Source organism: Polypterus senegalus, chromosome 7, assembly GCF_016835505.1.
Source record: "Polypterus senegalus isolate Bchr_013 chromosome 7, ASM1683550v1, whole genome shotgun sequence".
NCBI lineage: Eukaryota > Metazoa > Chordata > Cladistia > Polypteriformes > Polypteridae > Polypterus > Polypterus senegalus.
In genome coordinates this window covers 69646676-69662777 of record NC_053160.1, presented here as the reverse complement: position 1 = coordinate 69662777, position 16102 = coordinate 69646676, and the positions used below count along the sequence as shown (strand labels likewise).

General features: G+C 36.7%; 1 protein-coding gene across 3 annotated transcripts in view; it reads right to left on the bottom strand.

Annotated features, from left to right (window-relative positions):
* The window catches only part of dock8 (dedicator of cytokinesis 8), a 229161-nt gene that overhangs the window by 113893 nt on the left and 99166 nt on the right, over positions 1 to 16102 (bottom strand). For all 3 annotated transcript variants that reach the window (XM_039758842.1, XM_039758843.1, XM_039758844.1), the window contains 6 exons: positions 14719 to 14785; positions 14002 to 14151; positions 9154 to 9228; positions 6430 to 6589; positions 6002 to 6135; positions 2684 to 2774 (listed from right to left, as the gene is read on the bottom strand). In XM_039758842.1, coding sequence (XP_039614776.1) covers positions 2684 to 2774; positions 6002 to 6135; positions 6430 to 6589; positions 9154 to 9228; positions 14002 to 14151; positions 14719 to 14785 — 677 coding nt within the window. The remainder of the gene's footprint in view (positions 1 to 2683; positions 2775 to 6001; positions 6136 to 6429; positions 6590 to 9153; positions 9229 to 14001; positions 14152 to 14718; positions 14786 to 16102) is intronic.

The window sequence follows — 16102 nt, the reverse complement described above, 5'->3', positions numbered from 1 at the left end:
ACACTACATTTTCTGCAGGTGTCAAGAGAGCTCTCCAGAGAGTCACTGACATGGCTCTGGAGATCGTCAGCTACCAGATGCCCTCCTTGAAGGAAATTTTCCATACCTATTGCCTCTGTAGGGTTTCCAGTTTCCATAAGGAATTATTATACCCTATATATAAAGTTTGTACATTCAGATTCAAGAATACCTTTTTATCCAAAGCTATTATTGAGAAGAACACTGCTCCATAGTGATACTCCACAATCCCAACCTAAATCAAGTTTTAAGATTTACATCATACAAATATACATGTGAATACCTCCAATGTGTAATAATGCAATTAAGCAATAGTGGACCAAGAGACTTGTGCCATGAGACAGTCATTTGAACCTCAATGCCAAAAGTTGTATCCAGTCTGCCTAACAGGTGATTGAATGTATGTGTATGACTGGTCAATGTTTATTTCTTTTGTATATTTGTACGTGTTTGGGCTTTTTTTATCGTTTGTACCTTTGAATCTGGTGAGACTGTTTGAAGGAGGCACACTAAGTTCATTGTACTGTGTGCAATGATAATAAAGGCAATAATAATAAGAACAACAACAATAACAATTGAGGTTATTATAAAAGTACTCTTTGCACATGCTCATCTCAATTATTGCAAAAAAATCAAAAAGGCTTGTTTACTTTCAAAAGTACACTGCCAGAAAGAATAACTAACTTTTCCATATTCTTTCTAGCTGTTAACATTTTGCCAAAGGCTAATTGTGCACAGAAGCATCTATCTTTGATAATATTTATCTAAGATATTATCTGTCAGTATCTTAAGGCACTTCAGTTAGCAGGAAATCCTTACATACATTACATACTCTGTAAATGGTTGTCTAGTCAAGGGTCACTTGCTAAGCTAAGCATCTCACCCAGTTAATTTATTGAGAGACAACTGCTCAAACAACTAAAATTTTCCTCTAAATGGCACTGAGCAAAACTGTTGCTGTTTTGTATGTTCTATGACTGATATGGGACAAAAATATTAAAAAGTGTGCTTTTTCCTAACAATTATAACAGAATTCAAAGTAAAAATTTGTGTGCATTTTCTTAATGGGAGAAAAACATTTCACAAAACCATTAACTGAATGAGATTGTTGCTGCAACACGTTTGATGGAAGGAAGTAAGCCTTTACTGTCATTGTTCCAGCACAATGAAACTGCAAAAGCTACAACTGTAAACAATGCAAGTACACGAAGCAACAACGAACAAATAATATACGTCACACATCCTATAACGAATACATTCTATATACAGTATACATAAATAACGGACAGGAAATTATTATTCACTAAGTAACCATCATATATATGCTGGAGAAAGAAAAAAAAAAAACAGTTCTTAAAATGTAAAATTCTGATGGCCCAAGGATAATTGTAAATCGTTTAGTTTTACTTTTAATGCTCCTATACTGCCTGCCAGAGGGCAGTAGTGTGAAAAGTGAGTAGCCAGGATTGGAAGGGTCTTTAATGATTTTTCTGGTTCTGCAGAGGCATTGGGCACTGGAGATATCTTCAAGGGAGGGCAGAAAGCAGCCAATGATTTTCTCTGCTATGGATATTACCCTCTGCAGAGTTATTCTGTCTGCTGCTGTATATCCAGCCTACCATGTTTGAATACAGTAGGCTAAAAAAAGTTCGATGGTTGAGCAGCAGAAGGTCCACAGCAGCTGAACTGAGACAGGGGGAACGATGGCCCGTATCAGTTACAGATTAAATAAATTAGTAAGGACTCCTGCCAACTGGTTGGCACATGCTTTAAGTACCATGCCAAGTATGCTGTCTGGTCCAGCAGCTTTCCTCGGACTCACTAAGTCTTGAGCACCTGTCACACCTGAAGTTCCTGAAAAGTTAGTATGCCACTGCTGGGAGTTGGTGGGGGCAGAGTGTCAGCATGAGACAACGTTGCCTCAAAGGAGGTAAAGAAAAGATTTAGTTCCTCTACCAATTAGACATTAGCACAGATCAGCACATGTGTACTGCTTATGTAATTGGTTATTTGTTGTATATACTTGCCATACCTGCGTTGGGTTATTGTCTGTCAGATGGGCTTCTACCTTGCTCTTTTAGGCCATGATGGCAGTTTTTATGCCTCTCCTCAGACTTGTTCTAGCTGAACTGTACCAGGCCCTATCCCCTGTCCTGAAGGCAATGTCTCGAGTTCTCAACAGACTGAACCTCACTGGTCATCCATTGTTTTTGGTTGGGGCAGACCTGTATATGTTTATCCTCTGTAACCACATCAGTGCAGAAATTAATATAGCCCAGTACAGTTTCTGTGTGTTCCTCTAAGTCTAATTGTTAAAATATGGACCATTTTGTTTTTTCAAAATAGTTTTGCAGCTACGAGAGGGCTCCCTCAGGCCAGGTTTTGATAATATTTATGGTTAGCTTGATTTTCCTCTGGAGGGGCGTTTATGCTGGGATAAGGAACAGTGAATGATGGTCAAAAGAACCCCAGGTATGGGAAACGGAAGCATGCTTTAGGTTGGAATAAACACAGTCCAGTATATTCTTCCTCCTGGTGGAGCACTATACATATTGCACACATTTGAGGAGTATAGTCTTGGTAAATGATGCTGTATTAGAATATGCTTTATCACAGTAACCTGTTCACAGCCACCTTTTTCAGACAGGCAGCAACAACACTTTACCTGGAATGACTTTCACTCTTCTCTGTAATGAGGTCCTTTTAAAATCTGCTAAATTTTTGAATAAATCTTCATCACTTAGTCTGTCTCCCTCCTACAAAGAAAACTGAAATGCTTAGTTTTAACTTTGCCAATTACCATAAATTTCACAGTTTATGTTTGCTTAAATTTAAATATGCACTTTTATGCAAGAGGAAGAAAAAGGCAATCTCATGAAATAGCTAAATTACGTTTTACACCATTCCAGTTTAACAGCCAAAACTAATTGATTTTTAGGTACATTCAAATGATATGCGAAAAGCACCTAATATCACCATATCTGTCTGTCTGCATCAAACAACTCAGTTACTAGGGTGCAAATTTAGTTGAAATTTAGTGCACTTTTTCTTTAAGGAAATCTGTAACAAAAGGTTCATTTGTGTTGATATATCTCCAACTGAGCACAAAGTTTATTAACTCCCATTTCAAAAGCATTGGTGAATTTTCAAAATTATCTATCTTAAAACAGAAAAACATCCTAAGTTCAACCTCAATTACTGATTAATGCTTCAAACACATCAGTGGCTTGCAATAGTGAAGTATACATTTTTTCTTTAAATATATTTTCAATGAGGCTCTTCACATGAAATCTTCACCAGACATTGTTAATAACTCAGGAAATCCACAAATATAAAGAATTCACCACATTGAAGGCCATAAATACAGGTATATAATGAAGTGGAAATACACACACATTATTTCAATGCTTAGTGGAGAAGTCTTTATTTATAATGATAGCTTCAAGACACTTCCTGTATGAAGAAACCAATCGCCTGCAATGCTCAGGTGTGATTTTGACCCATTCGTCTAAAGTGACTGTCTTTAAATCTTGAGGTTCAGTGGGATTTAAGTCATGTGATTGACTAGACCATTCTAACAACTTGGTGTTCTTAATCTGAAACCAACTCAGAGTTTCCTTTGCTGTATGTTTAGTATCCTTGCCCTGCAGGAAGGTCCACTCACATCTCATCCTCATCATCCTAGTAGATGGAAACAGATTCATTTCAAGAATCTCTTGGTACATGGCCCCAATCATCATTCATTCAATTACAATTAGTGTGCAGGTACCATGAGATGAGAAACAGCCCCACACCATGATGTTTCCACCTGCAAAATTCACTGGTGGTATGCAATACCATTTCTCCTCCAATCATGATGTGTAGTATTATAGCCAAAAAGTTCAACTTTGGACTTTTCTGACCAGACTACATTCTTCCAGTATTTTAGGCTTGTCCAAATTTTGTTTAGCAAACATCAACATGCCTTTTTTTCAGTAACAGAGCATTGTCAGCTGAGCGCACATAGAGGACATGCCGGTGGAGTGCAGTGCCTATTGTTTTCTCTGTAACAATTGTACCTGCTGCCCCCAAGTCTTTCTGGGGCTCTTTCCAAGTGATTCTTTGCTCTTGTGCTAGTCTTCTGACTATCCTGCTGACTCCCTGGTCAGAAATCCTGCAAGGAGCTGCTGTGTGTGGCTGCTTGATGGTGGAGTGATGTTCCTTCCACTTGCGTGCAATGTCCCCAATGGTGCCAGTTCCATTGATATAGTTTGCAACAATCAGGTTATGAAGGTCTTGGGAGACCTTTTTGCTTTTTACCCATCATGACAAGTTTCTTGTATTACATCTTGGTAGCAAAACACCTTTCTATAGCCCATCAATGTGTACTAACCCAGCTCATGTCAATATGTACAGATAGGAGGTGAAATTACTTTCTAACTACTTTTTCAGGTTGTTCCTTGCCTTTCCTTGACAGCTTTTTCTTAGAGTGTTCAAAATATTTACCCTGTGTCATTCAACTTTATTATACATACCTTTATTTATGGCCTTTAATGTTGTGAGTTCTTTATATTTGTGAATTTCTTGAGTTAATAACAATGTCTGGTGAGAATTTCATGTGAAAAGCCTCACTGGAAATATATTTACTGAAAAAAAATGCTGACATGTTCAATACTTATTTTAGCCACTATAACAGATAAGTTAAATGATCCTCATAATTGTAAAAGTAAAAAAATGAAAGCAACAAAAGCAAACTGTTACTTGACATATCTAGAAATGAATGAAAGCGGAAAGTCACCCCCAGCATGGCTCTGTAAGCTCTTCTGCATGCAGAGAACAATCGTACTCTTTATGTACTCTGCACTAAATACAACCTCATGGCTGCATTATCTGCAGATTGTAATGAATCAATATTTCACAACACTATAACTTATATTGCAACTAACAAGATTAATACCAGTTTTAACTGCCTATCAAGCACTTTTTTTTTATGTTTAAGAAATATGAACTCTACTTTTACAAAAATATGAACTCTCACCCACAACAGATAATAGTATATCAATTGAAGTAATTTGTACATAACTTTAGTTGAAACCTGGTGCCTATGAAGCCAATTTCTGCCACCACAAGTCTATTTCAGTTTCTTTAATCGGCATAATATTGCTAATTATTATTTTAAAAATGCACTTCATTACAATTCTAACACATGTAATTACATTTTGTTATGAATTTTTTAATCAGTCCCTGTTACAAAAATATTCAATAAGCAAAACATTGTAATATATCTGTGTTTAATGAAGTAAACAAAAATGCTCTAGCTTTCGAAACAGTAGACCAAATCCCTGAATGCACCAAAATACTACACCATGTGTACATTTTCTAAATTGTTATATAGTGCAGTCATTCTCCAGACTTTGCCATTTGCTCTTTGCTGGCGTTTTCCTAGAAGTACTCCAGTTCTACTACCACATTCCAAAGTCATGAGAGCAAATTTAACTGCCAGCTCTAAATTGGCCTTGTCTGAGTGAGTGGGTGTGTGCATGAATGAACCCTGTCATGGTTTGATGCCTCATCCAGGTTTGGCTGCTAGCTTATGTGTAGTGCTCCTGAGATGTTCTCTAGCCCACAAGTGGACCAAGTATGCCTAATAATGAAGTCGTCCATGACTGAATAATATAGGCCTTTGTTTAACACCTAAGAGAAAAGAATTTTAAGAGTAATATCTATATCATGTAGGGCTTGGAGTTGATCAGAAGAATTGAAAAAAGGCACATAATTACACAATGGAGAAAGATGAAAATAGAAAACACAAAACGAATCCTCATTAAGCACTAAATATAAAGCAAGCAGCTAAATTAAACTGTTCATTTTATGAAATATGTCCCTCCATTATTACTTAAAGAAATATTACACAGTAGCTTTTTATTTATATTTGATTTTTTTATTCTACAGTATATGACAAAATACATAAATCCCCAGGTTTTTATAATTTAAAACTTTGTACCTGTTTACAGAAACTGTTAATGGTAAGAGTTGCTGGTTTGAACCCTGTTAAATTATACTGGTCATCAAAAGGATTCACTTTTTCAGAATTCTTTCTACTTGGTCCTAAGGTTTTTTTATCCCCAGTGATTTTTCCTAAAAGAGCAAATTAAAATAAAGTTTATGCTAACTGAAAATAAAACATAATTTCTTTACATAAAAGAATTTAATGGAAGACATTTTAAAAGTAGAACAAAAATGCATGTACAGTAATGTGATACAGTACCAAATAAAAATATTAAAAAGTATTAAAAACATAAAACATTTACTTGATATGAATACAAATACTTTGAATATTCTATTTTTCACTAGTTTCATGAATTAAAAAATGTGCTTACTACGTCATATAGCTTAAACAAAATTGTGAAAAATTCACAAGAGGTCACTTACCATTTATGCCATCTATGTCAGCAATGTCTCTGTCAATAGTGGCAGTGCTTATTACATTCATAATATTAACACTAGACCAAGCTACTGGCATTCGATATTTTCCAAGTCTCAGACAAAATGATTCAGCCTGATGTTTTAATTTTTCAAGCTTGTCTTTGTTCTAGAAATAAAGAAAATTCAAAATTTAATGATAAAATATGTTCAACAGGCAAAAAATATTTTATTATGGCTAAATATACAATAATAATGTTAACTGTTTATTTTACTTAAAACCTGGTTTATCAAGGTTCTTGCATCTAACCAAAAACAAACAGTTGACATCAGTCAATCAAACAAGTAGATTTGGAATATATATATAAAACTTTGGCCCAATATAACTAACATATATGGTGAATTCAATTAACCCAAAACCATTAAGTGTTATTAAACAAAGTCAGAGAAACAAAGTACAGTAATGTTTTACATAAATCCAGTTTATTCAATGTTGCAGTTCTAATTCTTTTTGTACCAGCAGAGGGAGCACAAGTTCCAACAAAATTTTGGGGTCTTCAAATTTTCTATGTATATTTTTCTAAGAACAAGTTCAGTGCTGCAGTATACAGATCAGTAAGTCTTTTGTACATCAAAGCAGCAGGCTGTGACATGTTTTTTTTTATAATAATTCCTCAACATATACACAACACTTGTTGTAAATAATATTCATATACAGTACACTGTATCTGGGAATGTCCACTTTATATTTATATATATATATATGTCTAACTGGTTAATAAAGAAAACGATTCCCAACAGCAGAATAATAATATAAACTAAAACAATCCTGCACATATATTCAAATCTGTATCTAATTTAAACAGGACTTAAGTCCACTGGTCTTTGAACTCTTCTTAGCAGGAATTCTTGCAGATCCAGAAAGTATGGAACTCACAGATACTACACCGATGTTACAAACATGAAAAAGTATAGAGATTATCAATGAAACGGCTTCAATTCCATAGTTGTTAATATTAATCTTTAATATTGTGCTGTAGGAAAAAAGCATGGTAGATACTGATAGCTTTGCATTCCTACATTAAAGGTATCTAGTTCAATCCAGGTGGTTTGCTGTGTGTTGGGTGAAGCAACGTTCTGTAATCAGTGCATGCGCCCAACCTCCTCTTCTTCCTCCTCCTAGTAAAATTATGTGATGTTTCATCTGTCACCAACTATTTTATCTTACACCATGGTATATCAATACATACTGAGCTTCACAGAAGCTCTGTATAAGGCTGGATTTTCAAGTACTGACAAAAAGGGTAAAAACTATGGGTGTGAAAAGGCAGAAAAATGTATCTGCTTTGATTAGGTCTCAAAATGGTGGAGTGCCCTCTTGGGGTTGGGAGCGAGATCCTGCCCCAACTGGAGGAGTTCAAGAATCTCGGGGTCTTGTTCACAAGTGAGGGAAGAATGGAGCGTGAGATCGACAGGCAGATCAGTGCGGCATCCGCAGTGATGCGGGCTCTGCATCGGTCTGTCGTGGTGAAAAAGGAGCTGAGCCGTAAGGCAAAGCTCTCAATTTACCAGTTGATCTACGTTCCTACCCTCACCTATGGTCATGAGCTATGGGTAGTGACCGAAACAACAAGATTGCAAATACAAATGGCTAAAATGAGTTTCCTCCGCAAGGTGTCTGGGCTTTCCCTTAAAGATAGGGTGAGGAGCTCAGTCATCCGGGAGGAGCTCAGAGTACAGCCACTGTTCCTCCGCATCGAGAGGAGTCAGATGAGGTGGCTCGGGCATCTGATCAGGATGCCTCCTGGACACCTCCCTGGTAAGGTGTTCCGGCCAATCCAACTGGGAGGAAGCCCCAGGGATGACCCAGGACATGCTGAAGGGACTATGTCTTCCGGCTCGCCTGGGAACGCCTTGGGATTCCCCTGGAAGAGCTAGAAGAAGTGGCCGGGGAGAGGGAAGTCTGGGCATCTCTGCTCCAGCTGCTGCCCCCGCGACCCAACCTCGGATAAGTAGAAGAGGATGGATGGATGGAAGTGCTTAAAACGAAAGTGCATGGCAAATGCCTAGCCAAAGCATAAGAACCATTATCAAATCAATTTTGTAAGTCAAACTTTTAGGATGATAGTTATTAGGTGCAAATCTATATGGATGAGAGAGAATTACGTTTGCACACTGAAGAGGACAACTAAGACTTCCTTCAATAATGGTAGAGTCTCATAAAAAGTAGTATGTTTTTTGTGAAAATTCTTTGGATAAACACTTACTGGTACCAAGTTTATGAGCAATGTCTATATATAAATGTTTGTGCAGGTACAGTCTCTACTGTAGGTTTTGTTTTCTTTTTGGACTGATAACTTACTGGCCACAACTGAAAGGCACTTCAGTAGATATTTTTTTAATATAAAATTAATAAATCCTGATTCAATTAACAAGAGCAAATGACAGCGCACCACAATTGTGAAAAAAAAAAACAGTTAAATAATCCAATTAACATTGGAACTGGCTACAGGAAATTTAATTATTAAAATGTAATTGTTAATCAAATTTACTGAATTATCCTTCAAATAGAAAATGACAGGTTTCATTCTAAATAATTGATAACATACTCCAATCTTTCTAGTTATATTAAAAAAAAATTATTCATTTATTTTATTTTATCTGCAGGAGGGTTAAAACACTTTCCTTTATACACAAATTCATAGGCAAACATTATTCACAAAAACCTCCTACCTTGGCTACCTCACTCAGTGTCATGTAGGGTTCTACACAATCACTAATCTCTCCTTGCTGAAGAACTTTTTCAATCTGCAACAAAATAAAGACAGAACATACATTAAAATATAATGTATTTTATGATTTGATTACTGTAGATACTCGCGTATAAGTCGAAAAAATGTATGCCTTAAAATTCATTCAAAAAAACAGTGTCGACTTATCCGCGGGACAACACAATTTTCCATAGAATATGGGTAATGGTACAGTGCTTTTATTTAAAACAATCTAAATCAGTGTTCAAAGTAAACAGTGTAGTGATTCAGAAGAACTCTTCATTAAATAAATAATCCACAAAGCAAACGTAGAGGTTTAAAAATCAATAAAATAGAAAAACAATCTTTTAAAAACCCGGCCTAGCACCCAGGCTACCACACAGCTTCCAGCGAGCGCTCGTTCACTCGCTCGCCCACTCACACACCCTCTCTCTCTCCTGCTTTCTCCAGCCCCCTCTGTCTTTCTTTCACTTCCTTGTTTTTTTTTTTTACTCCGTTTTGGCTTCCACGCCTGCGAGCACTTATTTACTCGCTCGCCCACTCGCACACCCACTCTCCCCCTCTCTCTCTCTCCTGCTTTCTCCAGCCCCCTCCATTTTTTTTTTAACTCCGTTTTTCCTTCCTCTCTAACTGACTCGCGCTTCTCTTTATATGCAGAGAGGACATAGCAGCTGCAGCACATTAGCCACAGGAACAATCACGGATGTGGGCAGTCCCTCACCTGTGCACTAGGTGAGAAACGCCCACACCGCAGATCGCCCTGCGGCTCGCTAAGTCGCGAGCGTGGCGATTATTTATTTAAAAACTAAAACAGCCTTTGCTAAGAAATCTGTGGACCCATAACACCACATAAGCCTTTGTTGGAATTTCAAGCATCGGCTGGCAGGTGTACGCGGTTTATGAACAGATATGGGCTGTGCCTTCGTCAGCAAACAAAAATCACGCAGAAGCTGCCGAAAAATCTAGAAGAAAAGGTCAGTTCCTTTCATAAATTTATTATCAAGCAAAGAAAAAGGCATGACTGATCCCAGTAACATTGGTAACATGGATGAAACGCCAATGACATTTGATATGCCGGGGAATCGAACTGTAGCAGGTATTGGTGAGAGGACCGTACTTATTAAGACAACGGGCCATGAAAAAACCCAAGTTTTACCCTCGACTTATACGCGGGTCATAATAAATTTCGTAATTTATGGCTTAAAAAATACACTCGACTTATCTGCGAAGATCGACTAATACTCGAGAGTCTATGGTAATCTAAATCAGAAATACGAAGCATGTTTTAATCATCATTCATCCATTGGCAACTAATTCTATTACATTACGCAGGATTGCAAATTGTCAGAGCCTATAATGGAAATTTTGGGCTCAGGAGATACTTCTGGTGTAAACATAAGTGCACTACAAAGCACACAACTGCATAGACTCACTCATTGTTTTTACATGACACAGTATGGCACTCGTCACTAATTAGAAATGGATGTTTATTACAACAAACATTACTAGCTATTTACAGTACTCCAAAGTAATTAAATCAACATCTATTAAAATTAGTATCTGTTAAAATGAATCTATGATGTGAGCATAAATGTGAGATTTTAGCATATCAAACACTTGTACTATTTTACACTGCATTAAGCTTTTCCATCTGCTTTCCTCATCTGTAACAATGTGTTAACAATCTTTGTTTTGATATAAATCATCTTATACTGAGTATTTCCCGCTAAGAATACCATAAAGCCAAATAAATAATTCACTGCACTGAGGAGATATTACAAAAGAAAAGCAAATGCAGACTAAATAGTTGAGAGAATATGAAAATGAACGACACTTCCACTACTTGAGAGTTGAAATTTACAATTACAGTGGTACCTTGAGATACGAGTGCCCCAACGTATGAGTTTTTTGAGATACGAGCCGCCACTAGGTCGATTTTTTGCCTTGAGTTACGAGCCACAATTCGAAATATGAGCCATCAAAGAGCTTGTCGCCACACATTCCGAGAAACTGACAACAGAGGAGTTGACAGAACTACAGACGCAGCAACATACGGAGGTTCTGCAGGAGATCGGTATCGCGGAGGAGGTTATCTCTTAAAGTGAGATAAAGGAAGTGTTTAAAATCTGGGAAAACGTTTCGAACTGTAAAGAAAAGAAACACCCTGAAAACTGCAACTGATCGTGCAGCGGTGCTATTTAATGACACTTGCCCTTGACTTACTGAAAAGAAACACCCTAAAAAGTTGCAACTGATTGTGCATCGGCGCTATTTAATGACACTTGCCCAACACTTGACTTTATTAAAAAGAAACCCTGAAAAAGTTGCAACTGATCACGTAGTGGTGCAATTTAATGGCACTTGCTTAACTCATTTCAGAAACATTCTAAAGGGGAGGACTAAACAAAGCTCCTTGGACAGGATTCTATTGAAACGCGCTGAGAATGAAAGTGACAAAGTGAAAGTGACAAAGCATGGCAAAAAAGAAAAAAACTAGTGAAGAAGAAAATTAAGTTAAGCAAAAGTGAAGTGAAGGAAAAAAACATTACAGTACGCTAATCGGCTTCACCAACATCTGTTTATTTCTTTAGATTCTCTTTTATGCATTAGGTTTTATTTTGTAATATTTGTTCATTATAAATACATTTTTCTTATGGTGAAAACATTAAACAAAAAACTGGGGTGGTTTTTTGGGGGCTGGCACGAATTAATCTCATTTCAATTAATTACAATGGGGAAAACTGATTTGAGATACGAGCATTTCGACTTACGAGCTCGGTCACAGAACGAATTAAACTCGTATTTCAAGGTATCACTGTATATGAAATGCCTGGATGACACCATCATTTTCAGTCTTTTAGAAATACTTGGGGGCTTTGCCCATGTTCGCTTCGCTCACTAACCCCTCCCCCCGTCGGCATTTCACGCCGTTGTGAAGAGGGGGGCTGAATGCACCCCAAGGAGACACATTCACTCCTCCGAAACCACGCTTAAACGGTGATACAATGGGATACAAATACATTTTTTTCTAACTCCTCTTTGCTCGATCAACTGTTGGCTTGCTGCTACTGTTTCGCCGCAGGATCTGGGCTTCGCTCGTCTACCCCTTCCCCAGCCCTCCAGCGCTACATGCTTCCCTGCAATATTATCTGAACTTCGCTCACATTCCAATTCCCACCCCCCTTCATGCGCCGTTGTAAAGAGTGTGACTGAATGCACACCAAGGTGACGCAGTCGCTCCTCTGAAACCCCTCTTCAGTGGTGATACAGTGGGAAACAAGTAAAAGTTGTTTTTTTTACCTCCTCTTTGCTCGATCAGCTACTGGCTTGTTGCTGATCTCGTTCCGAGTGATCGGCATTTTGGGCGGTGCTTTAAACATTTAAAAGCCTGTACAGCACCTGTATTTTTGTCCTCAAACACTATGAGATCTCTTTTCGCATTTCCATTATTTAACCAAGTAATATTTTCCGTTTGTTTGTGCCAATGTGATCTTTTCACTCATTTTTTTGAGACTTTTGAATTTTCTTACTTCCATTATCTCTAACCTGCTCTGCATGTGTATCATGGGACTTGCTTACAAAGGTTGTATGACGTGATGTGCCTGTCTCGCGGGATGTGAAAGTGTCTCTCTTAATAAGATCTCTCTTCAAAAGTCTCTCTGTCTCTCTTCCAAAGTGTCTCTTTGTCTCTCTTCAAAAGATTACATCTCGTCGCCGGTAAAAAGTCTCGTCCCAAGATTTTTTTATATAATAGAGAGATTAAAATGAAGTCAGTTATGATGTGATGGATTGCTCAGTGCTGACTGGGGTAGAAGGGACTCTGCTATTGCAAAGAACTGGAGAAGACTCTATTGCAAAAAGCTGGGGATATAAGACATAATGATAAGCATCTCAAGAAATTTAAAGTAGACTAGAGAATGAAGAACCCTTCCACCTGCTTGCTGACAGCGAGCATAAAGATGTCACAGCAAAAGTTGTTCTGGAAGTTTTCACTTCATTGACTACATGAACTCCTCAATGCTGACAGCTAAAAACAAAGAGACATCAGAAGGGATTTTTGGGGCCAATTCTTACTTTCAGAAATGGCCAGGAGCAGTCGCAAATCTCTGACCTAATAACTGAGTTTAATACATGACAAAGTGCTGTGATACCGTAAGTTACCAAAGAAATTTATTAAAACTATCTGTGGACGTTCAAGAGGACTCTGTAAAATTGTGTCCAGAGGCCACAATAGAGCAGTAGGTACCAATAGGGATAATTCCAATCTGTGTCTGCAGAGAACAACTGGGCTAAAAGCCAAGCCATACTGAGTTAACAAGATCTGAGCTGGGGCAAGGTCTCATTTGGCAGGAAGTAGTGTGGTAAGAGTCCTGTGAAAAAGAATGTGAGATCAGACAGAAGAAATGATGTGCTTCTTTACTGAGAGTTCCGGCAAGTGTTGGTGAGTCACCCTAATGGTTATCCAGGATATTGCAACCTGTGGTAGGTGGACCCAAAGGGGCAACCCTTTTCATTCCCATTAATTACATATTTTTTTGTGTTTCTTCCTTCAGTCTCCTCTCGCTTATTTTTGAATTAATAAACCAAATATTTTGACTTGTCCTGCTCACCTGCTCATTCCTCTTTTTATTTAATTATGTATTTGTAGCCAGTGGAAGCCATATAGTGCAAATAGGCCTTTTACAACAAAACTGTCTGCAATCATTAAAGGAACAGTTACTAATGTAATCATGTTACAAAGAAATATAATTTTAACAATTATCAATGTCATTTTCTTAACATAGGCAAGAAGAAAAATGAAGCAAATTACCTTGATGACAAGATAAATATCAGGAGATGGGTATGTAATGGAAAAAATAGCAGATTTAGCAAGGCTGGAGGGGGCAATAGATGGTACATGAGAGCGAAGGAATCCTTTAAACTGATCAGAGTTCAGGTCACAGTAACAATTTTCAGAAATCTAAAAAAAATTGAAATTGCATTAATAAATGCTAACTGCTAACACAGTGCTAAATCATCAAACCCCCATAACTGACAATACTCACCCAAAACAGAAAACTAATGAATAAAATTTAAAAACTGCGTACAAAGTGACATGTTTTTGTTCCATTCTAAATAACTTTATATTGTGTAATATTCAATAACTAACTCTTTAACATCCCATTTGTTAACATTTTTCTTCTCTTGAAAGTTAAATTCAAACTCATAAAACAGGGGTGACTAGCATATTCAAAATACTGTACAGTACTGTACTTCTCTTGTTATTCTTTATCTCACACTGTTAAATATTAAGTATTAATTAGATCAGGTATATAATTTGCTTCTATAATGCATGAAGTACAACAGCAAAAATGAGCTATCACTTAAAAAAGTTATCTGACACATTTGAATCTTTTCCTTTCAAAGAACAGCATTATATGCTGCATAATGAGATCTGGATAAGTAAGCAATAAACACCAAATTAAACTATAACCTGACTATCTTTTCAGTTTTTAAACAAAGAGTCTAACTGAAGTAAAGTGCTTACCTTCTTCTTTTCTTTTAAATCATACAAGGCCAGGGTTATAAACAATGGCTCTATTTCAATGTCAAACCTATAATTAAAATATAATATTTAGATTGTGAGAAAAACATCTTAATTATAATTAAAATATTTTATGTAGTTGAAATTAGCAAGAAATTATATTGATTACTACCAATGCTGCATGACATTAAAATAAAAACATGTATTAAAGCAACTTATTAAAGAACAACCTCTTTAAAATTGTAAAGTGGAAAACAAAATTTATAAGTAATAATGATGCCAATTCACATTGTAAATTATTATTATTTTTTTTAACTTTATTAATCCCAAAGGAAATTACTTGGTTTTTGCATACCCTTGGGGTTCAAAGCGCAGGGTCAGCTATTGTATAGCACCCCTGGAGCAATTGAAGGTTAAGGGCCTTGCTCAAGGGCCCAGCAGAGACTCTTTTGGGAGTTACGGGGATTCGAACCGGCAATCTTTGGGATACCAGTGCAAATCCTTAGTCTCAGAACCATCCCTCCGCATAATTATTGCTTTCATTATTAGTACTTAGTACTTTTTCTTAACATTTGCTGATAATTTCAAAATGTTAATTTGTACTGTCATAAACCAATATGATGATTTATGAACAATATTGATTTCAAGCCATTTGAATCATGCTAAATGTTGACATTTAAACTGTCCATTTACATAACAGTAAACACTGATGGTCGAACTGTTGATTAAAAGATGTGGGTAAATCCTGCAGCTCTTACTTGAATAAGACCAGCAGAATTTAAATACACACGTTTTTTATAAATAATCTTGTTACCATTTGGGAATTCCACACTACAGTTCTCCTTCTGAATCTACAGCTATATACATTTAAGAGTATACACTCTTAAATACATCAAATAGTTGTGCACTTGTCCAAGGGCTGACTTTTCCATCTAAACCTGAGTCTGAATATACAATTGATCCTCTTATGCCCTACTTTAAAATTTTGTCCTCTCTCATTTGCTAACTTAGCAATTTTCTGCTAATCTCTGAAATATATTGTTTGTAAGTAAGAGTTTGAATCTAGTTATTTATTTTATAACAAAGGTATTTAATTATTTCAGACTTTAAATTTGTAAACATGTAATTACACAGCAAACATATAAAACAGAAACCTGTGGTGACAAAATTCTAACCACTGGCAACACACAGAGTTAAAAACTATGCAATTTGTTTGACCAGTAACTAATCAATCTTCCCAGAGTTTTCTGGCTCAAAATTCTTGCTGGACCTCTGGGTGCATCAGACAGAACAAGACACATACTGCTAAGCACACATTTCTCTGCTTTTACATTGAATACATCAGCTTGTGCAAACACATTAATTAAAATTCAACAGAAGTATAAAT